Source organism: Pristiophorus japonicus, chromosome 1, assembly GCF_044704955.1.
Source record: "Pristiophorus japonicus isolate sPriJap1 chromosome 1, sPriJap1.hap1, whole genome shotgun sequence".
Lineage (NCBI taxonomy): Eukaryota > Metazoa > Chordata > Chondrichthyes > Pristiophoridae > Pristiophorus > Pristiophorus japonicus.
In genome coordinates, this window is record NC_091977.1 from 186,420,264 (window position 1) to 186,445,135 (window position 24,872).

At 44.2% G+C, this 24,872-nt stretch overlaps 1 protein-coding gene across 4 annotated transcripts in view; it reads right to left on the reverse strand.

Moving 5' to 3' along the window:
• LOC139267315 (versican core protein-like) overlaps positions 1 to 24,872 on the reverse strand; it is a 270,388-nt gene that overhangs the window by 214,123 nt on the left and 31,393 nt on the right. For all 4 annotated transcript variants that reach the window (XM_070885459.1, XM_070885431.1, XM_070885450.1 and 1 more), the window contains 3 exons: positions 20,483 to 20,881; positions 13,851 to 14,025; positions 5,653 to 5,780 (listed from right to left, as the gene is read on the reverse strand). In XM_070885459.1, the coding sequence (XP_070741560.1) occupies positions 5,653 to 5,780; positions 13,851 to 14,025; positions 20,483 to 20,881 (702 nt within the window). The remainder of the gene's footprint in view (positions 1 to 5,652; positions 5,781 to 13,850; positions 14,026 to 20,482; positions 20,882 to 24,872) is intronic.

Genomic DNA, 24,872 nt, shown 5'->3' on the forward strand with positions numbered 1-24,872 from the left:
GCTATACAGAACAGGAAGCTCGTAGGTTTGGTTGATTCAATGTGCTGTGCCGAGTTAATTGATCTCAACTGGAAGTCTAAGGGTGCTACAATTGTGCATGGTACCCTTGGGTTAAAGAGGGGAACATCAGCCTGAATTTTCCCTGTAGATCGCTATTAAACAACCCCTGCTAGAAGCACGTGTGCATGCGAGAATAGAATAGAATGAGGTCAAACATCTTGCTGACAGTCACTGTTAAGGTTCCCACATGCATGAAGTATTGGATAGTCTCTGGCATCAGTGGAACCAGGGAACAATCAGAGAACTCAGTGACCTGTATGGTTTTACTACTCACTGAGCCATTGGCATTGTGGAGGAGGTGGAGGAATCTATTTTTTTCATGAAACATTATCCTGCATAAAGTAGCAAATTTGAACCAAATGGCTCTTTACTTCAGGCATTCCAGGTTCCAAACTTACTAATGAACCCAACGACCATAGAGATGATCAAACCCAACAGCAGTAATGTAAACGAGAAAAGATTTATTTTGATCAGTGTGAGAAGTGTCAGTTTTATAAAGTTTCACTAAAAGGAGATGAAGGATCAGAAAAACAGTCATACTTGTTTCACATTTTGATTCTTGTGAATATTTATGGCTGAATTTTTTTTTAAACCAAGAGTGTTTTCAGTTTCAGGGAACTGGAGATTTAACATCCAACCAAAAAAGAGGCCCAAAGAGATGTTGGCATTTGAAAACAGCGTCATGACAGATTAAGTGATATGAATCCCCCACTTTCTTCACAAGGCATAATGAGTATGTGCAACATAGCTAACATGTACCATTTACAAGGTTCAAAAAGAAAGTCTTCCTTCATTATTCTCACAATTTCCCTGTAAGATTTTATTTGAACAAAATTACTATATCCATCATCAGTTGCAATTAGCAACCAAGTGGATTGCAGCACAGTGATCACAAGCTAATGCTATGGTCCAGATTGCTGGCTTTAATTTACTTTCAGCTTGATGCAATCATGTGCTTGATTCCAAATGACAAATGGCACATGTGATTCTGTTAAATCAGCACTTTGGGAAGAATGAGTGGCCAAAATCAATAGCAAGCAACTGAATATCTAATACTCTAGCTTAATCAATAATATGAGCAGAAGGAAGCTTAATGAATGACTCAGTTTATACAACAGCAAACCCTGATTGTCCAGACAAAGTTCTAAGCAGTTCCCATTTAATTTAACTAGCAGTCATCCACCAAAGTTACCTAACATTTGGACAATATGCATCAGAGAGAACTGCTTTGCTGGTCTTATTTTAAGGAATTTCCATAAAATGAAACCGGAAGGGAAAGCATCAGAAACAATAAAGAATGGGAAAGAAAGAAATGAGAAATTAAAAGAAAGAAAGGATATATAGCAAGGTGAAACCAAAACCACAAGTTATTTTTAATTAGCAAGGTGCATGCGGACGCCCATTCATCCACCACTGTCTCGATGAACTGTGGCTCTACAAATTTCCTATCGAGAGAAGGGTGCCTGTTTCAAGAACATAAACATAGCAAGCCACTCTCCCATATCTTCATGTACTAGACGAAATAATCTCTCACCAACGAGGCAAGAGGCCATAAATTGGTTTCCTAGAATGGGCTAGCTGCCTGTGGAGGTATGACAGATCCCAAAGCTCACCCACATTATTTAGATGAGGCCCGAGGTCCAAAAGGGCAAAGTGTTGTATATTACCCCAGTGGGGTAGTGTTTTACTACATTAATGCAGTACTGAGGGAGAGTTGAAGATGCCATCTTTCAACTGAGCAACTGACCCAAGGCCCTGTCTGACTGTTAAGAAGGCTGCAAAAATTCCCGTCCACTTTTTCAAAGAACAGGGTTGCCGACAAAACGGTGACTACACTTCAAAAGCAATTCATAAGAACATAAGAAATAGGAGCAGGAGTAGGCCATACGGCCCCTCGAGCCTGCTCCGCCATTTAATACGATGATGGCTGATCCGACCATGGACTCAGGTCCACTTCCCTGCCCGTTCCCCATAACCCCTTATCGGTTAAGAAACTGTCGATCTCTGTCTTAAATTTATTCAATGATCCAGCTTCCACAGCTCACTGAGGCAACGAATTCCACAGATTCACAACCCTCTGAGAGAAGAAATTCCTCCTCATCTCAGTTTTAAATGGGCGGCCCCTTATTCTAAGATTATGCCCCCTAGTTCTAGTCTCCCCCATCAGTGGAAACATCATCTCTGTATCCACCTTGTCAAGCCCACTCATAATCTTATACATTTCGATAAGATCACCTCTCGTTCTTCTGAATTCCACTGAGCAGAGGCCCAAGCTTTCCTCACAAGTCAACCCCCTCATCTCCGGAATCAACCTAGTGAACCTTCTCTGAACTGCCTCCAAAGTAAGTATATCCTTTCTTAAATATGGAAACCAAAACTGTACGCAGTATTCCAGGTGTGGCCTCACCAATATCCTATATAACTGTAGCAAGACTTTGTTGCTTTTATACTCTATCCCCTTTGCAATAAACACCAAGATTCCATTGGCCTTCCTGTACCTGCATACTAACCTTTTGTTTCCTGCACAAGTACCCCCAGGTCCTGCTGTACTGCAGCACTTTGCAATTTTTCTCCAGTTAAATAATATCTTGTTCTTTGATTTTTTTTCTGCCAAAGTGCATAACCTCACACTATCCAACATTATACTCCATCTGCCAAATTTTTGCCCATTCACTTAGCCCGCCCTTTTGCAGATTTTGTGTGTCCTCCTCACACATTGCTTTTCCTCCCATCTTTGTATCGTAGCAAACTTGGCTACGTTACACTCTGTCCCTTCTTCCAAGTCATTAATATAGATTGTAAATGGTTGGGTTCCCAGCACTGATCCATGCGGCACCCCACTAGTTACTGGTTGCCATCTAGAGAATGAACCATTTATCCCGACTCTCCGTTTTCTATTTGTTAACCAATCCTCTATCCATGCTAATATATTAACCCCAAACCCGTGAACTTTTATCTTGTGCAGTAACCTTTTATGTGGCACCTTGTCAAATACCTTCTGTAAGTCCAAATACACCACATCCACTGGTTCCCCTTCATCCACCCTGTTGGTTACATCCTCAAAGAATTCCAGCAAATTTGTCAAACATGGCTTCCCTTTCATAAATCTATGCTGACTCTGCCTGACTGAATTATGTTTTTCCAAATGTCATGCTACTGCTTCTTTAATAATGGACTCCAACATCTTCCCAACCACAGATGTTAGGCTAATTGGTCTATAGTTTCCTGCTTTTTGTCTGCCTCCTTTTTTAAATAGGGGCGTTACATTTGCAGTTTTCCAATCTGCTGGGACCTCCCCAGAATCCAGGGAATTTTGGTAAATTACAACCAATGCATCCACTATCCCTGCCGCTACTTCTTTTGAGACCCAAGGATATAAACCATCAGTTCCAGGGGATTTATCCGCCTTTAGTCCCATTATCTTACGGAGTACCACCTCCTTAGTGATTGTGATTGTGTTAAGTTCCTCCCCCGTGACTACTGGGATATTGTTAGTGTCCTCTAGCGTAAAGACTGATACAAAATATTTGTTCAGAGTTTCTGCCATCTCCATGTTCCTCATTACTTATTCTTCGGTCTTGTCCTCCAAGGGACCAACATTTACTTTAGCCACTCTTTTCCTTTTTATATACCTGTAGAAGCTCTTGCTATCTGTTTTTATATTTTGTGCTAGTTTATTTTCATAGGCTATCTTCCCTTTCTTAATCATTTTTTTAGTCATTCTTTGCTGGCTTTTAAAAGCTTCCCAATCTTCTGTCCTCCCACTAGTTTTGGCCACTTTGTGTGCCCTTGTTTTTAATTGGATACCATCCTTTATTTCTTTAGTTAGCTTGTAAAACATGACTTCCCTTTCATAAATCCATGCTGATGGCTATCTTTTCTTTTACACCTTTTCCTCCTCACTGGAATATATTTTTCTTGAGAGTTGGGAAATATCTCCTTAAATGTACACCACTTTTTATCAACCATCCTACACTTTAATCTATTTTCCCAGTCCACTTTAGTCAACTCTGCCCTTATACCTTTGTAGTCTTCTTTATTTAAGCTTAGTACATTGGTTTGAGATCCAACTTTCTCACCCTCCATCTGAATTTGCAATTCAACCATGCAAATCACTCATTCCAAGGGGATCCTTTACTAGGAGATTGTTTATTAATCTTGTCTCATTACACAGGACGAGGTCTAAGATAGCCTGCCCCCTGGTTGGTTCCGTTACATACTGCTCAAGGAACCCATCCCTTATGCACTCTATGAACTCTTCCTCAAGGCTACCCAGACCAATTTGATTTGTCCAATTAATATGGAGGTTAAAACCACCCATGATTATTGCTGTTCCCTTTTTACAAGCCTCCACTATTTCCTGGTTTATTGTCCGACCAACAGAGGTGCTACTGTTTGAGGGCCTATAGACTATGCCCACCAGTGACTTTTTCCCCTTATTATTCCTTATCTACACCCAAACTGTTTCAACATCCTGATCATTTGAGCCAATATCGTTTCTCACTATTGCAGTGATTCCATCCTTTATCAACAGAGCTACCCCACCTCATTTTCCTTTCTGTCTGCCTTCCGGATTGTCAAATACCCCTGAATATTTAATTCCCAGTCCTGGTCGCCTTGCAATCACGTCTCTGTAATGGCTATCAGATCATACCCATTTGTATCTATTCGTGCCGACAACTCATCTATTTTATTATGAATTACGAATTCATTGGGCCCGGATGAATATCTACCCCACTGACTCCAGAGAGCCCTCCGGTACCTTTTTGAAGTACAGGTGTGACATCCGAAATCCGGAAACCCCAGGACCGAGGCCGGTCCGGATTTCGGATATTTCTGGATTTCGGAATGTCTTTGCCTGTGCCGAGGTAGGTGGGGTCAGGTGGCCAAGGTAAGGAGGGGAAGGCGAAGTTGGGCCGCCGAGGGCTGGGGCGAGGTCGGGTCGCCGAGAGCCGGGGCGAGGTCGGGCGGCTGAGGTAAGGGGGGTATGGCAACTTTGGGCTGCCGAGGGCCGAGGCGAGGTCAGGTCGCCGAGGCGAGGTCAGGCCGCCAAGGTAAGGGTGCGAGGTCGGGCCAGGGCGAGGTTGGGCCGCCAAAAGCCGGGGCGAGGTCAGTCCGCCAAGGTAAAGGTGCGAGGTCGGGCCAGGCCGAGGTTGGGCTACCGAGAGCCGGGGCGAGGTCAGGCCGCCAAGGTAAGGGTGCGAGGTCGGGCCAGGGCGAGGTTGGGCCGCTGAGAGCCGGGGCGAGGTCAGGCCGCCAAGGTAAGGGTGCGAGGTCGGGCCAGGGCGAGGTTGGGCCGCCGAGAGCCGGGCGAGGTCAGGCCGCCAAGGTAAGGGTGCGAGGTCGGGCCAGGGCGAGGTTGGGCCGCCGAGAGCCGGGGCATGGTCAGGCCGCCAAGGCGGGGGAATCCGGATTTCGGAACATTTTCTGGTTTCCGGAGAACCCCACCACGGATCGGCCCGGTATCTGGATTCCGGAACGTTGCGAATTTGGGAGCGCCGGATTTCGGACGTTCAACCTGTCATATTTCAAACTTTCCAACAAGAAACCAATGTGATTGATAAAGGTCCAACCACCACAAATGCTTCTTACCATTTATGTCTCCCACATAACAGTAAACATCATATGTCTCAAAGGGGTCTCGTATTCCATATGTTCGGACACCTGGTTGACCCTTTTTATCTGCATAGCAACCAGGTCTAGGCATGGTGATTGGGTATCTAAGAAACAAAAAAAAAGATCACTTTATGATATCACTATGGATTAGTCACAAATAAATGAGGTCAACCATTTTTTCCCATTTATTCTCTGAGTGTGGGTGGCACTGGCAAAACCACATATTGCCCAACTTTTGTTGCCCTGAGAAGGTCCTTCTTGAATAAGAATTGTTTTTAGCGAGCATTAGAAGCTCACCACATAGTTTGGGAGATCAGGTAGGGGTGTGAGATCCCCTTCTCTGAAGAATACGAGTGAACCAGTTGGGTTTTTACAACAATCCAACAACTTTCATTTTAATTTTTCTGACACTAGTCCACAAATGATTAGATGAATTCAAATTCAAAGGTTGCGATGGTGAGATCTGGACTCATGATCTCAGGATGGATAGTCCACAACCTTAACGGCTATGCTGCCATACCTAAATAATACTAAGGTAATTAAAAGTCTTGCATATTGCCCCAGTAGGGAAGTGCAATGCACAGTATTATGCAGTGGTCAGCTGTGGGTTTACACCCATAATTGCTCATACTGTGAGTCTGCAATCTTAATGGAGCCATCAGAGTGAGGCATCAAGTGGAAGTTAGATCTTTACTGAAGGATGGAAGAAAAACTCACATTTATATAGCGCCTTTCACATCCTCAGGATGTCCTAAAGCATTTTACAGCCAATAAATTACTTTTGAAGTATAGTCACTGTTGTAACATATTAAAAGTGTGCCATTTGATCTTTACCAGTCTCAGAAGCAAAACGCTGAGTGGGATAATTCAGTGAAAAGAAAGGGAAGTAAATTACCGACTTGCAAACCTAGCCCGAGGTGAGGAAACGATTGTTTTGTGTCTGTCTATTCAAGTCTAGTTATATCTGTAAATGGCCTTATTAGTGTCTGCTGAACTGGAGAAAATGAACTTGGCAGTTCAAGTTAAAATAATGGTGACCTATTTCACAGCCTGGAACCATTATTATTTCTAGCTCTGTTCTATATGTCACTCAAGTTTTACTGCCTTATTTTATGGTCTACTACCTTGATATTGGATTGTGAGATAGTCATCTGCATAATAGGTACTCAAACTATTACTTAAATATCAATTATTGATATATTGTATAGAAAGAAATATAGAAATTGGTGGAATACAGCCAATGAAAGCCGTAGGTCAGAGGCTTCCGCGTGGAAATGCCTCCGGTCCGCAAATAAAATGCCCATCTGGGAGGTGCAGAGACTCACAGTCTTGGGGCTCTCTGGGTACCTGCGGGTAGAGGCAAGCGCCCGTGGGATCACGTGGGCCAGCCCAACGAATGACAAAAGGGAATCCCCATTCATGCTTATGGGGATTCCGTATGTATGGAAACCTCATAAGTATGAATGGGAATACCCCCCAAAATACCTCTACACATCAAATATTTTTTTAAACACCATCACATATTTAAAATTAATAAAAATGGCATTTAATTAAATATTTAAAACAAAAGTTTAATCTTTTGAAAAATAAATTACATGTTTTAAAGGGGCTAAAAATAAACTTACCTTATTTCACAGGTTTCTAAACGTATAAATAACTGATAACATTTTAGTTTTCTGTTTTTTTAAAACTCTTACACTGGTAAAAGCAGGCCTTAAACCTGCTTTTACCAGATGTAGGAATTTCATGGACATTCGCTGGGCAAATAGCCCAACTTTCCGCCCATGGATGTCCCTTTCCCGGAGATTCGCTGGATCGATCAAGAGAATTCTTGACAGATCACAAGTTCCCGATTTTAGCACATGCGCAGTGCATGCCTATACCTGGAACTTGCAAGGCCACAATGGGGGCATGCGCACCTCATACACACATGTAGGGGCCGAAAATTATGGCCCGAAGTGTTCTAGTATCACACATGCATCTATCCTTCAGGTCAAATATCAAAGTTAGTTGTAAAACACATTGGGCCGGACCTTGTTGGAAAAATAACGCGTGGTAATGATGGATTTGTACATTAATTGCCCATTAATCTCACTGCAGAAAGTTAAGGCTGAAACTTAACAGCGTAAGTACCTTTTTAACGTGATAACTGTTAATGCAATGCCAATCAACCTCTCTGGCCCAGAAAGGGAACAATTTAAACTGTTCAATCTCATTCTTGCATATTGTAAATTGTTGATAGAAATTTAAAAAATGTCAAATTGTAATTTTTTTCTTACTTTTTCTTTCTGTCTCTTTTTTTTCTTTATATCTCAATCCATCTTTCTTTTCCTTTATTAATCTTCCTGTACCTGATTTGACTCTATTCACCCACTTTAATTTACCTTCCTTCTCTGTCATTCCTCTGTTTCTTTCTCAATCCTGAAGTCTCATTGGTTAAGAAGATCCACTGTTGGTCCCACCGGTCACCAAGGTCTCAGATGCTCCGTGCCCTCGCCATACTGTTATCATCTCGCATTTCCAGCAAGTTACGGCGTAACAGACTAAAGTATCAGCCTAAATTATATACTCAAATTAGTGAACTGGCTCTTGAACCTTCTGAGGCAAGAGTGGGAATATCAAAGGTACTTTTACTATTACACCATTGAAAGAAGTGCAGGGAGCTTCTTCCAATATTGTGGCCAAAGTTCATACACCAAACAATAGCACCAATAATAAATTACCTCATCATTCATCGCATTGCTGTTTATGGAACATTGTTACGCACAAAATGTCTGTGCTTTGCCTACATAGTAACACTGCCTGCACTTTGAGCTAATTTGTTGGATATGAAGCACTTTGATGTCATGATAGATGAAATAAGGCATGTAATGTCTGTAAGCTTGTAATGTTTGTAGTTCCACAATGTGGATGTGGACGTATCGTGTATTGCAAATTTCACAGTTAATGATTAAACAGAACCAGGCAAATTCTGGAAACTTCCGAGAGAGCTGCCTACCATGTTAGGAGCTGCGTGTGCTGTGCTCTGTGAAGATATCACATTTGGCGACGGTAGATGGGATTTTTCGGATGATTTAAAGCTTAAATTTCGTTGGTGAAGGATTCAGCCAGCCGACAGAGAGACTTTGGAAGTTTCTGTCTTTGAAAAAAGCTACAAAAATCCGAGGTAAAATACAGCACACGGCGTGAACAGCTAGAGATTAAAATGGCAGGTGTATTGGGATATTTGGGTGAATATAGACACGACCGGGAACATTTTAAAGCGTATGTGGATCGGCTAGAAATGTATTTCATTGCAAATAACATAATCGAAGTTCCAGACAATGCAGTCCAGAACCGGGCTGTGTTGGAACGTAAGAAAGTAATCTTCTTATCGGAGGCAGGTCCGGCATTATACGAAACCCTTGTAAATCTGCTTGTCCTGACGAGTCAAAGGATACAACGCTTAAAGAGATTTTAACGAAGCTGGAGAAGCACTATAACCCCAAATCGTTAGAAATTGCTGAAAGCTATCGTTTTGGGATTCGGAATCAAAAGGCTGATGAAAGTATCACTGATTACATCATAGCATTAAAAAAGCTATCGATGCACTGTAATTTTGGAAACTTTCAAAACTGAGCATTATGGGATCGTTTTGTTTGTGGGGTGAAAAACGATGCGATCAGAAGGAAGTTATTGACGACGGATGACTTGACTTTTGAGATTGCTTGTCAGACAGCGAGGCTGATGGGCACGGCCGAACAATATTCCCGAGAATTAAATAATGATTACGGTCGTCAGTCAACCGAGGTACATCACCTGCAGATTCAAAGTAAAACATGGGCATGGCCGAAAGTTTCAGAAACTAGAAATTCTAACAGAGCGTCGAAGTCGTGCTATAGGTGCCTGGGACAACACATTGCTCAAAGTTGTCCATACGTGAAGGCAGAGTGTTTCTTCTGCAGAAAGACTGGGCATATTGCGAAGGCATGCCGACTGAAGGGTAAACCAGTTTTTAAAGATATGAGTCCAGCGTTCAAAGCTATGAGTAGAAATCCCAAGAGATTACATAGCATGGAAGAACAACAACAGGACGAGATGTTAGAGTTACACGTCATCAGGAGCACGAGGTTAACGGACAGCGATTCGGAAAGCATCAAAATCCACATAGATGTTGCAGATTCAAGATACAAATGGAAATTTGACACGGGTGCATCCGTGAGTGTAGTACCGGAGTCACTATATCGCGACAAATTGCGTGATTTCGAACTGGAGAAATCCAAGATAGAGCTGCGAGGCTACTCGGGAGAGAAAATTGGGTAGTCGTATCACCGTACCGGTGAAATATAAAGATCAATTTCAGAACTTGCCTCTAATAGTAGTGAAAGGAGACAAGCCTGCCTTACTAGGAAGAAATTGGTTGAGCTCACTGAAGCTGGATTGGAGTGAGATTTTCTGTGTGGAAGCGAGATTTTCATCAACGGATGAGATTATCAAGAAGTATCCGAAGGTGTTCTGCGAAATGGGCAGTCCAATCCAAGGCTTCAAGGCGAGTGTCAGGATACAGAAGGACACTAGATCAGTTTACTACAAGCCACATTCCGTACCATATGCACTCAAGGAGAAAGTTGAGCAAGAACTCAAAAGACTAGAGACTGAGAACATTATATGTAAGATAGATCGATGTAATTGGGCTACACCCATTGTTGTTGTACCTAAGTCCGATGGTAAGGTAAGATTGTGTGGTGATTATAAAGTAACTGTAAACCAGGTTCTAGAGGGTAATGTCCCAAATACATTGCCAAATATAGAAGATTTGTTCACAACACTGACAGGTGGTCAGATCTTCTCAAAGCTGGATCTTACGAATGCCTACTTACAGCTTGAACTAGATGAGGAGTCCAAGTCATGTTTGACTATAAATACTCATCTAGGCCTATATCAATTTAATAGGCTACCGTTTGGCGTGTCATCCGCCCCTGCCATGTTCCATGGGGTGATGAACCAGATTTTGCAAGGTATTGAAGGGGTAGTATGTTATTTGGATGACATACTAATTTCAGCACCAAATAGGCAAATTCATAATAACATATTGAATGAAGTCCTCAAACGGCTAGAGAAACATAGAGTACGAATGTCTGCTCGTAAGTGTGAGTTAGTCAAAAGAATGCGATACAGCATTCAAGGAGTGTAAAAGCAAATTGGTAGAGAGCATCATGTTAGTTCACTATGACATATCTAAGGAGATTAAGCTAGCATGTGATACCTCTCCGCATGGAATTGGGGCAGTAATCTCTCATGTATTAAGTAGTGGGGAGGAGAGACCAATTGCTTTTGCTTCACGCACTCTCAGTGCCAGTGAGAGTAATTATGCGCAAATTGAAAGGGAAGCTTTGGCATTAATTTTTGGGGTCAAGAAGTTTCACAAATACTTGTATGGTCGGAAGTTTACCATCGTTACGGACCATAAGCCCCTAACAGCAATCCTCCATCCAAAGTCCCCAGTTCCAACATTAGCTGCAGCCCGAATGCAGAGATGGGCTTTGATTTTGTCAGCATATACATATGATATTGAATACAGACGATCAGCTGATCACAGTAATGCTGATACAATGTCTAGATTGCCTTCCCCATCACAAGTTACACCCGATAGGGAAGAAGTGCTTTATTTTTCATACATTGATGAACTGCCAGTCACAGCTGAAGAGATTGGTAGAGCAACCAAATGTGACCCAGTGATGTCAAAGGTGTATGAGTATATTGCAAATGGATGGCCAAACCAGGTAACAGACAAAGATACACATCCATTCTTCATTCGTAGGAATGAATTATCAGTCGATAAAGATTGTATCATGTGGGGTGCAAGAGTGATTATACCAAATAAATTCAGGTCCAAATTATTAGGAGACCTCCATGACCAGCACCTGGGAATGTGCTTGACCAAGAGTTTTGCATGCAGTTATTTATGGTGGCCAGGTCTTGATGAAGATATAGAGTACATCGTGAGTCAGTCGATGAGTCAATCGGTAAGCAAGCAACCACCACCAGTACCATTAGAGCCATGGAAATGGCCTCCCAGGGTGTGGCAAAGGCTAAATATTGATTTTGCTGAGTTAGAAGGACAACAATTGTTCATTGCGATTGATAGCCATTCGAAGTGGGTTAAGGTGTTTCCAATGTGGAAAATAACAACAAGTAAAACATTGGACATTTTGCGAAAATTATTTTCTTCATTTGGCCTCCCTGAAGAAATTGTTTTGGATAATGGACCACAATTTTGTTCAGAAGAATTTGCACAATTCTCGAGCAAAAATGGTGTGAAACATACCAAGGTTCCACCATACCACCCTGCTTCAAATGGTGCAGCAGAGCGCACTGTACAAATTGTAAAATGTGCATTCATAAAACAAATGTTAGATCCAAATCCAAGGAAATGACAGTTGTCATTGGATCACAAATTGGCTAATTTTTTGATTACATATCGAAATACTCTTCATACAACTACTGGTAGAACACCAGTAGAGTTGTTTCTCAAACGACAGCCATGAAACAGATTCTCGTTGTTAAAGCCAAATTTGGCACAGTCTGTAGAAGAGACACAATTAAGACAGAAAGAGAATCATGATAGAGGTAGAGTAAAAGAGGGAAGAGTGAAATTAAGCAGAAGGTGAGAGTGAAGAACCATCACCATAAATGGTTAAAGTGGTTACCAGGAAGAGAGGTGAAGAAAAGTGGTCCTCGCACATATTTGGTAAAGATGTTTGATAATGGACAGGTTAGGTTTGTTCATATTGATCATATTTTACCTTCAGACATGGAAGGAGTTGAAGGTGAGAATGATTCAATTATTTCTGACTCATCAGATAGTTTTGATACACCAGTAGCAAATCCTAAATCCAATGTACTGGAAACAAATCCAGGAGAGAATCAGAATGAAAGTCTGAGTCCGAGTCAGGAAAACAAAGAGCCTGAAGTTAGAGTGAGTTCAAATGAAAATCAAGGAAATTCCATGGAGGAAAACGTTCCTCAGGATGAGCCTCGAATGAGTTTAGATTCAACACCATGTTTGGAAGGCTCTGTTCGAGAGCGAAGGTATTCTCTTCAAAACAGAAAACAAGTGGTAAAGTTAAATTTGTAAATTGGGGGGAAAAAAAGTTTATATCCTGTGTTATGTATAAACATGAAAGTTATGTATGATGGTTGTTATGATGGCTTCTTCATTAAGGAAGGAGAAGTTTAATGTCTGTAAGCTTGTAATGTTTGTAGCTCCACGCTGTGGATGTGGATGTATTGTGTACTGCAAGTGCAGAGTTAACGATTAAACAGAACCAGGCAAATTCCGGAGACTTCCGAGAGAGCTGCCTGCCATGTTAGGAAGCTGTGTGTGTTGTGTTCTGTGAATATATCACAAGGCACTAATTAATTTTTCTAACTTATGTTTGAAATATCTGTTCCAGTGGCTGCAGTGAACACTGTTTGGTGGGTATTGTGAGCTGCTACTCGATCCACTAGTTCCAATCTGACCCGCTAAATATGTACGGCCAGTTTCTTTCATCTAACATCACATCATCAATATCATCATAAAATCAGTACCATCAAAACTACTGAATGAAGATGCTTGGATTGAAATGCAGAACCACAATTACATCATTATACTGTGCGCATGAGCTTAAAACAAGTCTCCATGTTCTCAATCTGCAGCTGGTGAGAAAATATCTCACAGCAGCACTATTCTAAAGCCAAACTGTATTACAACACTAATTCAAAAAGCTCTTTGAGGTACCCTCTCATCTCAAAGTAGACACGTGCATAGAAGTAGTGCCAGAATCATCAAATCAATAGCTAACATTGGTTTTCATCTACATCCCTTAACTGAGAAATAACTGGTTGTTTTGATATGTCAGAGACATTTCATCATTTTAACGTCTATAAACGCAATGTGGGACAAGTTAAATGGTACACACCAAGATAAAGGCAAATGAAGTGGCTCCAGCTCAAAACCAACAAACAGATGGTAGACAATCAGGATTACAATGGCATGGGACCTACATTTGCTCTCACCAAAAACAACTTGCATTTATATAGCACCTTTAACATAGTAAAATATCCAAAGGCACTTCAAGCTATAGATCTAAACTGTGGTTTTAACAATTTACAACAAACATTTGTTGTATGCGCAGTGATCAATCGCTTACCTGACGCTTTGATCGGAAAGCCAGCCAGCATCACACTGATCAAACCCATCTTCGTACGAGGACTGAATCTGTTCGGGGGTTGCAATGGAGGCACTGTTATCCAGACATGCTTGTTTGGCCGTCTCAAAGTTCAGTGAATACCTGCTGGATGGTGCCCGATAGTGGAATACAACACCTGTGGATGGAATGGCACTTCTGAATAAATGCATCAAAAGTAATTGGGTGTGTTTTCTTCCCTTCCCTATTCATGCTGGAGTGTAGTATCACAGTTCCCTGCAACCTTCTGTAACCTCATCGAAATGGATAATTGTCAGTGAACCTAGGCAGTGAGGAGCCAATTCTCCTCTGCAGTGCGTATGATGTAGTCTACATGGATTTTATCAAAGCTTTTGATAAGGTCCCACATGGCAGACTGGTCACGAAAGTAAAAGCGCATGGGATCCAGTGGCAAGTTGGATCCAAAATTGGCTCAAAGGCAGGAAGCAAAGGATAATGGTTAATGGGTGTTTTTGTGACTGGAAGGCTATATCCAGTGGGGTTCCGCAGGGCTCAGTGCTGGGTCCCTTGCTTTTTGTGGTATATATCAATGACCTGGACTTGAATGTTAGGGGTATGATTAAGAAGTTTGCAGATGACACTAAAATAGGCTGTGTGGTTGATAATGAAGAAGAAAGCCATGAATTGCAGGAAGATATCAATGTACTGGTCAGGTGGGCAGAACAGTGGCAAATGGAATTCAATCTGGATAAGTGTGAGGTAATGCATTTGGGGAGGTCTAACAAGGCAAAGGAATACACATTAAATGGTATGACATTGAATAGCGTAGAGGAACAAAGGGACCTTGGAGAGCAGGTCCACAGATCCCTGAAGGTAGCAGGCCAGGTAGATAAGGTGGTTAAGAAGGCATATGGAATATTTGCCTTTATTAGTCGAGGCATGGAATACAAGAGCAAGGAGGTTATGCTTGAACTGTATAAAACACTGGTTAGGCCACAGCTGGAGTACAGTGTGCAGTTCTGATCACCACATTACAGGAAAGATGTGATTACACTGGAAAGGGTGCAGAGGAGATTTATAAGAATGTTGCCTGGACTGGAGAATTTTGACTATAAGGAAAGATTGGAGATGCTGGCTCTGGTTTCTTTGGAACAGAGGAGGCCGCAGGGAGACCTGATTGAGGTTTATAAAATTATGAATGGCCCGGATAGAGTGGATAGGAAGGACCTGTTTCCCTTGGCAGAGGGGTCAACAACCAGGGAACATAGATTTAAAGTAATTGAGGGGAGATTTAGAGGAGATATGAGGGGAAATTTCTTCACCCAGATGGTAGTGGGGGTCCGAAATTCGCTGCCTGAAAGGGTGGTAGAGGCAGAAACTCTCATCACATTAAAAAATACTTGGATGTGCACTTAAAGTGCCGTAACCTACAAGGCTATGGACCAAGAGCTGGAAAGTGGGATTAGACTGGATAGCTCTTGGTCAGCCAGCACAGACATGATGGGCCAAAATAGCCTCTTTCCGTGCTGTAAATTTCTTTGATTCAATTCTATGATTCTATTTTCTCAGTGGAGACCTGTTATGCCAGATGTCGACAATCATTGCAATTCATATATCCTTAGTTGTGGGGGGAAATGACACAGTAGTATCAGAATGGTTCCCATGTCATTCGTATTACTGAGGCACAAACAGTAGAAGGCACAGTTGAAAGTGGGTCTTTGAGATTGTGTTCAGCTAGCTGGAGGCCACCTGGCTAGCATTTTTGGACAGCAGGTTAGAAACGTCTGTAACAGGTTAGAGTTGACAAAGATTATTGGTCATAATTGATAAATTAGTCAGTTGGTAAATGCTCTGCCAAAATGTGGAACCGAAGCTGTGAAGAACTGGCCTCTATTCAATCCCTGTTGTATGTTGAGTCAGCTGATTTTAACCATGTGCTGCAGTACAGGAACTATAATTAGCCTCAACACTCCTGGACTACGGAGAGGAAAATGCAACTCATCATCCCATGACTCCTGCTGGAAAGTGCAGGCGTGGGAATAGGGATTGGCTTTGTTGGTGTTGCTCACTCATGCTTGAAGAGCCTGCTGGCTTACACTTTAGCTGGGCAAGGAGAGTGGGCATTTATAGTGAAACTGTGAGTCAGTGCTTATAGGAAACATGGAAAGGGAAATATAGAACATTTGAGATTAATGTTTGACATTTACCAGAAATTGAATAAAATGTTCCGAAACTCTGGAAACATAGCAATAGTTGATAAATAATTTCAGTAACTATGTAAAATGAACAGCAGCTATAATAAATTACCCAGGTGTTGCAAGCACATTTGAGCAGTCCTGATAATCGCATAACTGCTGCAGTTACTATGTACATCTTATAATCTACGGTTTAAATGCGATTTAATCCCTAGTAGCACTACATTCCTTTTGAGAAAGAATGTTTTCTTAGCAGCTTCAGAAATGGCCTCAAATAAATGGGGGTGGGTTCATGTTCTGAATTTGCATCAGCATCAACCTCGCACAGTTCTGATGTATGTTCATCAGTTCTATTCACTGTTCACAGAGGATTACAGAAGGTGATTGCTAGGATGTCTGTAACCAGTACCAACCCTGCCTTACAGCATTAACAAGGACATAAGATGCAGGATTTTGCTCTGCAGTTACCACAATTATTCGGTGATGTGGAAAATGGGCTCGGAACTTGTTATGCTAGATCCTCACCAAGTTTTCAGTCTGACATATTTTCCACCAGAAGTGACAGCAGACAATAAAAACACCTACTAATTACATCACGTTTACCATCATTATAGCCCTGGCAACACTGGAGATTGCAAATACCACGAAATAAGGTGTCCAGAGTTGTTAAGTAAAGCAGAACGCCTTGATAAATTTAAATACCCACAGTAGTGAGTGAAATCGATGCAAGCCATTGATACACTCATCTACTGCAGCACATTTTATTTTGGTTGTCGGAGGCAACAACATTTTTTGCTTGCTGCAAGCTACTTGCCTTTTAAGCTGCTGCAGGTATCTGACTACTACAGCACCAGCCATTTACCCCACCCCCAGTGGCGAGCAAGTACACCACCAGATGCCCACCTAAAAAAGTTACATGAAACTAACCCTGGGAAATTCACCCGAGTCAGTGACAGGCCATTCAGCCAGACAAAAGTTCCACCTGGCCATCCTTTCAGTCCATCTCAGGAGCTGGAAGGTTTAACAAGACAAAGAAGTTTGAAGATAAACAAGCCAAATAAAATATTTTTTGGGAGGTCGGGGGGCAGTGGGGTGGAGGGGAGGGGGACTATACAAAGTTATTAAAACAGACGATGATCCTTTACCTGTAAAAATTAAAAACTAAGATGCAGTTTGGCTCAGTTGGCAATACTCTTTTCTAACTCAAAGATGTGGATCCAAACCCTACTCCAGGAATTCTACATAAAATCTATGCTAACACTCCAGTGTAGTACTGAGTGACAATGGATGAGACATTAAACTGCGCTTCTGCCTACCTGTTCAGATAGATAGGAAACATCCAATGAAAAAAAACAGGGACTTCTCCGGGTGTCCTGGCCAATATTGTTTCTTCAATGAAGAACCAAGAAAAAAACACTAATGGTTTGTGGAATTTTGTTCTGTATAAAATGGCTGCTACATTTGCCTACATAACAGTGATAAATTTACAAGTCTCCCAACAATAGTCACTGCACTTAAAAGTAATTTGTTGTATGTGAAGTGCTTTGGATATTTCTGAAAGATGTGATAAGGTGCTTTAAAAATGCAAATACAATGTACAGATCTACCCTCTACAAAAAGTAGCTTCAAAATAAACACATTGGATGTCGGGTGATAGGACGATCAACTGACTGCCATCAATCATTGTTGAGGACACACATAAGTACCGTAGGCACTTGGGCAAGGAATGGCGCAAGAAAACAGAGAAGAAAATGAATAGAAGTAAATAGTCATTTCTTCCCTTATCTCCTGACTCACATTGGTGGTCACTGCAGGTTCTGGCAGCACTCTGATACTTTGCCGAAGTGGCCATTCTTCATATTTGATTCTGGAGCAAGAAGGCAATACTTTCTGGCTTGGCATTCAGCCAGCGTAATGCCAACATGTTTCGTGCCTGTCCGACCTCCCTGCCATTGACACTAAAAAAAAATTGGGGTCAGCCTCAATATCAGAATTTTGGCCATCTCCTGGGAGTAGGGGTGGGGGGCGGTTCCCATCTGTAATAAGGAGCCCATCTCAAGGCTGTGAAGATGGCTGTTGTCAGTCTCGGGGTCCTGCAGCAGCACAGCTCCAGGGCAGCTGAAGAGGAGGATTTCCTTTTAATTTAAGCAAGGGATGCTGGAGTATAACAGACTGCAATCTTTTAAGAGTCCTTTCAATTTTAAATCCTCTCCCACCCACCATAGCAACAACGGATGCTCGTAACATTAACATACTAGCATTTCCTTGCAACTAGTGTTGCTGTAGCAGCATTGGTGAGGAAACTCTAAGACTTGGAAAGATAGGTATGAGACCACACGCTCACATAGTTAGCACTTGCTGCCCACCATTATCAGGTGGCAGAGAGGCAATCAGTAGCTACTGAAGACCCACACACTACATTCATGCTATGGTCAGGAGGGTGGTGACAATGCACTCACATAATATGGCAATTTGTGACGCTCACCTTGCTACTTGTGAGGAGCGTCTAGGACCTGCTGTTTACCGAGCAAGGGCTCAGCTTGCTAGTTCTTAAATCAATGAGTACCAATCCTCCTTGGAAGTGAGGTAGGTGGGATTTCATTGAGGTGAATAAAGTAAACACTACATATTAGACTTGATAATCTGATAACCGAACCAAGCAGATCTGCAGTGCTCCAGGCAGTCAACCAAGCTCACTAATAAAATGTGAAGAGCATGTCACTGGGGCTGGGATTCTTTTCAACTGGATCTAGATAACTTTGCAGGTAAAAGCTCTGACAAGTAGGGAGGCTCTAGCTGGACAATCACTAGAAAGCTTGTCACTGTTTCAGGCAACCTTGGTATCTTATTTGATCCAAAGGTCAGTTTTTGACCCCAAATCGTCTCCCTCGCGAAGACTGTCTACTTCAACCTCTGTAACATTACCCGCTTCTATCTCTACCTCAGATCATCTGCCACTGAAACCCTCATTCAAGTCTTTGTCACCTCCAATGCTTGTCTGGTCAGCTTCCTACTCTCCACCATCCATTAACTTCAGTTCCAAAACTCTGCTGGCTGCATCCTTTCCAATATCAAGTGCTGCTCATCTATCACTCCTGTCTTCATTGACCTAAATTGGCTCCAAGTTACCCAATGCCTCAAATTAAAAATCCTCATACATGTTTAAATCCATCTACGGCATTGCCCCTCCCTAACTCTGTAACCACCACCTGCCTCAGCAGCCGTCTCCCCAACCTCCATCTCTTTGTTCCTCTGACTCTGGTTTCTTATGCATCCGCCCTTCCTTTGACTCTCCACTGGTGGCTGTGCTTTCAGCTGCTTTGGCCTCACATTCTGGATAATTTCCTCCACAAGCTCCTCTGCCTCTCCACCTCCCTAACCTCCTTTAAATTCCTCCTTAAAACCCATTTCTTTCACCATGTTTTTGGTCACCTTTCTTAATATCTCCCCCTTTTGCTATATAACTGCTAGTTGTTACTGTAATGGAAAAGAATCCCTGACTACACCGTATAATTATTATTGTGTAAATACTGGGAAGACAGTTTGCATTTCCTTCCTTTCTTCCAGTTACACATTTCCCACAGATTAAAAATGTACTATAGAGATCAAGGCAAACTCAATTTTCTTCTCCTCCCAAACTGAAATATAGCACTTTCCAACTTGTGTCTCTTTTATAATCTTTAAAGTTTGTGCCTTTGCCATCAGCAGAACTAATTTCCAAAGAAACAATGCACTGAAGAGGAGGAAACATTTGACAATGGTAACAGATTAAAGAAAGGAAGGTTTGCTTTTATATAGCACCTTAACATCTCAGAACTGTCTCAAAGCACCTCATAAACAATGATTTACAACATAGTTTAGTGACTGCTATTAAGATGTTAAACGAGGCAGCTATTTTCTTGTGTATATCAAGATCTCACAAGCAGCAAATACTTTTGGCGGTGTTGGGTGAGGGAGGACATTGATACCAGGATGACCCCCTGTTCTTCTTTGATTAGTTTCATGGGAATTAAGCACCATAATAAGCAGGCAGGATCTCGGGCTACTGTCTCATCCAAAGGATGACATCTCCAACAACATTTGTCAATACTGAACTGTAGTGCTCATATCATGATTAAATTGATAAGAGATATCATTGTGACAAATGCTACAATTTTGCGCTCCTAGGTCAGGTATATGGTCCTTTTAATTAAGGCAGAGACCTCCAAATCTAAAACAAACACAATGAAACTTGACCAGCTGTAGAGACCAGTTTTCTGTAGTAGTCATTTCAAATCAGTCCGAACAATGAATAAATGTGTCACAGCTAAACCTGTAACACAAGACCTGCTGTCAATAAAAGCAAGATGTTACTTCAATAATTGACCATTAGACAGTTTTCAATGTCATTATAACTGATAATCCATTAGCCCAATAATCACTTGGCATTTGGAAACTTACCAGTAACATCTAATGAGACAGTGTCTTGCTCATCTTCAATGCCGATCATTACCTCACAGCGGTAAAGACCGGTATCACTTGCTCGCAGTCGACAAATGGTCAGTGTTGCATCATTCAGACTCTCAGGATGTTTGGGCACGGCCACTCTACCATCATATTCAGCAGCAATTTTTATCACGCTATTCTGGGCCACCAGAATTAAGGTTTCTTTCTTGTCTTTTCCATCTTTTTCTTCCTCTATTTTTGTCCACTTGATGCGAGGAAACTCCTGGTAAGAATGGTTGGAGGCTGAAGGAAGGATTGAATAGTGGCAAGGAAGAGACACAAAGCTAGCAAGGGAGCCTTTCACATTGGAGCTCCTCTTAATCTTCATTCTCATCATCTTCTCACTGTCATGTGCTGAGAACAAAGAAAAAAGGAATTATCACCTGTCAATTAGAAACAAGTTGAAATAATTAAAATATTCCTTACAAAAGCAGAATATTTTCCTTAAAACAAAAGCCTGTCACGCTTATTTTCTCCCTCACTCCTTTGAAAAAGTCTAATATTTTTTAATTTCTGTCATTTTTCCCCAATTATTTAGAGCTTCTTTAAGTTTTTTTTTAAACTATTTTCAAAGTTTCTTTACATATATTTAAATGTTTTAGTTCATTTTTAAGTAGCTTTAAAGGCTTTTTTCATTTTCTTTTAAGGTTACAAATAGGGCCTGTTCATCTGCTTTGATGAGGAAGAATAAGAGGATCAGGAGAAGCATTGCAAGAATGCCAGGCTGGGCCAGTACCATAAATGGCCGCTGGCCACTGTCAACGAGTGCTTCTGCAGATCCAGGTGAGCAACTTCATTGGGATTCTCAGGAATACACGAGAAAGCTTCACTTCCCTCATGAAGCAATAAGAGTTATGATAGCTATACGCACAGCTCATAAGGGAGACCTTCACCTGATCAAATTTGAGCCCACTGCCATTTGACTCCTACCAACACGGTCGCCTTTGGCAAAATCTTAACTCAAGTCACTTGCTGATTTAGTCCTCTCCTGCACAACTTCCAAGGTTACCTTTTGGAGATTATTCTGCTACTCTTTGCAGGTATTCCCCAACCCTGCCCAAAATCATTCTGCACCTTTCCTGTCAATGAGCAAATCCAACGCTCTTTCTACTGTTTAAGACCACCATGCCTCTTCTTGGTGCTTACTCTGGTGTGTCCTTTCAATCTTAGCCTCATTTTTCTCTGAACGTGAAAGGAGGTTTTAAGATGAGTGACTAATGATTTGCAGGAGGCTTGAGGAACTGAGGTGTACTTCCTTATCTTTGGCTGTGGTCCAATTCCCCTTTAAAAACAATGTGGAAAGAATGAAGGCACTCTGCATATGGAATGCAACCCAGGTTTCAGAAGGCTCTCTTCAATGGGGTTTGATACACTCACTGTCAAGGCCACCTCCTTCCACAGGTTTAGATCAAGCCTTCTGTGGGTCTCCTTCTTTTGGGACCTAAAAGCCGAGTCTTCCTTTGCTGGATTACGGACAGTAACACGTTAACTCTTTAAAATTGTAGGTTTGATGCCTTAAAGAAGCAACTGTCTCAAATACTACATTGAGCAACAAAGCACTCAATATCAATCCCACCCCAAACCCCCCCATGATGAGCAGGAGCGGGTCGGATGGGGGGGGGTTAGAAAGTAAAATGTGTAGAATGCGACCCCAACCTGTCATGCACGTTTCCGCTGTCATTTTTACGGCGGCAAATATTGGGACGTCTGAGTATCCCACCATGGAGAAGTGGGACACGTATTAACATATTTAAATCGGGCTCCTACAGTGCAATTGGGAGCTTGGCAGTGAAACGGAGGCGGGAGCTGCCGGCTCCCCAAGGTTAGTGGCTGTTTCAGCATTCCTTGTGAGCCAGGAAGAGCAGGAATGCTCCCCAGGCCCCTCAAGGAAGTTCAGCCCATATTGCCAGCATTCCTACCCACACCCCACCTCACTCACCCCCATCCCGATCCCCCCACTCCCCCTTCTCAATTTCCGGGGACCGTCCCCAAAGGTCACTGGCTGAGCCCTCCTGCTGCTAGTGTTCCCTTCCACCTGCCGGCCCGTCTATCCATTTGCCCAGCTGTCGAGCAGGAGACGGAGTTACATGATGTTAATGAGGTCCTGCCGTTTACATCTCTGGCTGGGTTCTTCAGCCATTTTTCGGCCTCATCCCAGAATATCTACCTTGACCCTTTTAGCTGCAGCAGAAGCACTGGACTTGTCTCCCCCATCCCCATGACAGACGGTCTAGAAAGGGCAAGAATAGCACCTAGAATCCAATAGGAATTTGCACTAAGGAGAATTGGGCTAGTTCTCAGCTATCCAAAACTGGCAGCTTGAGGAATAATTCGAGTGCACTGCTAGCAGCAATTCTGTCCATGAAGAAAAAACAGCCCTTAATGTTTAAATTCATTTTACTAGACTGAAATATTTAACATCATTCGATATTGTTCCATTTAGAATATAAAAATGATGTAGTCTTCCAACAATTGCCTTATACTCGCTACTATGACAAGTTTTTTTGAAGTAGGAAAGTTACCCACATTATGGGCCCAAGTTTCCACAAGAAAAAAAACGGGCGCCCCTCCGAGCTAAAAAAATCCTCGGTATTCTCCACCTACTTACAGGTCCTCTGGCCCTCGGCGCAGCCAGCACGAGCTGTAGGGGAGTGGAGCCAGGTCCCGGCGCTGAAAACAGTGCCGGGACCTCTGCACATGCGCGCTACAGTGGGCACGCAAGTGCAGTAGCTCCAGGCGCCGAACTGTGTGGGAGGGGCCCGAAGCACGCAGCCCCTGGCCCTGGCCCAATGGCCTCACTGGGGCTGCGTGAATGATGCTCCTCCCACGGCCAGCTCCTGCTCCCCCACCCCACCCCGACCAGACCCGACACCCGCTCCCCCCCCCGCCGATCCGACACCCGCTCCCCCCCCCGACCCGAGACCCGCTCTCCCCCCCCCGCCCCGACCCGACACCCGCTCCCCACCCCCCCGCACCGACCCGAGACCCGACACCCGCTCCCCCCCCCCCACCGACCAGACACCCGCTCCCCCCGACCCGAGACCCGACACCTGCTCCCCTCCAACCCGACACCCGCTCCCCCCCACCCCCGGACCCGAGACACGCTCCCCCCACCCCCCGCCCCGACCCGAGACCCGAGACCCGCTTCCCCCCCCGCCCCAACCCGACACCCGCTCCCCCACCCCCGCCCCGACCCGAGACCCCACCCCGCTCTCCCCCCCGCCCCGACCCGAGACCTGCTCCCCCCCCCCGACTGACCTGACCCGCGCTCCTGTTCCCCGACCCGTCGCCCCCCCCTCTCTCTCTTTCCCTCCCTCCCTCCCTCTCCCTCCCTCCCTCTCCCCCTCCCCCTCCCCCTCTCTCTCCCTCCCTCCCTCCCCCTCTTTCTCTCTCTCCCTCCCCCTCTCTCTCTCTCCCTCCCTCCCTCCCCCTCTCTCTCTCCCCCTCCCTCCCTCCATCTCTCTCTCTCCCTCCCTCCCTCCCCCCTCCCCCTCTCTCTCTCTCCCTCCCCCTCTCTCTCTCTCCCTCCCCCTCTCTCTCTCTCCCTCCCCCTCTCTCTCCCTCCCCTCTCTCTCTCTCCCTCCCTCCCCCCCTCCCCCCTCTCTCTCTCCCTCCCCCCCCCTCTCTCTCTCTCCCTCCCCCCCCTCTCTCTCTCTCTCCCTCCCTCCCTCTCCCTCCCTCCCTCTCTCTCCCTCCCCTCTCTCTCTCTCCCTCCCTCCCCCCCCCCACTCTCTCTCTCCCCCTCCCTCCCTTCCCCCTCTCTCCCCCTCCCTCCCTCTCTCTCCTCCTCCCTCCCTCCCTCTCTCTCCCCCTCCCTCCCTCTCCCCCTCTCTCTCCCTCCCTCCCTCTCTTTCCCCCTCCCTCTCTCCCTCCCCCTCCCTCCCTCCCCCCCCTCTCTCCCCCTACCTCCCTCTCTCTCCCTCCCCTCTCTCGCTCTCCCTCCCTCCCTCCCCCCCCTCTCTCTCTCCCTCCCCCCCTCTCTCTCTCTCCCTCCCCCCCTCTCTCTCTATCTCCCTCCCTCCCTCCCTCTCCCCCTCTCTCTCCCTCCCTCCCTCTCTTTCCCCCTCCCTCTCTCCCTCCCCCTCCCTCCCTCCCCCCCCTCTCTCCCCCTACCTCCCTCTCTCTCCCTCCCCTCTCTCGCTCTCCCTCCCTCCCTCCCCCCCCTCTCTCTCTCCCTCCCCCCCTCTCTCTCTCTCCCTCCCCCCCTCTCTCTCTATCTCCCTCCCTCCCTCCCTCTCTCCCTCTCTCTCCCACCCTCCCTCCCTCCCTCCCCCCTTCTCTCTCCCCCTCCCTCCCTCTCTCTCCCCCCCCTCTCTCTCTCTCCCTCCCTCTCTCTCCCCCTCCC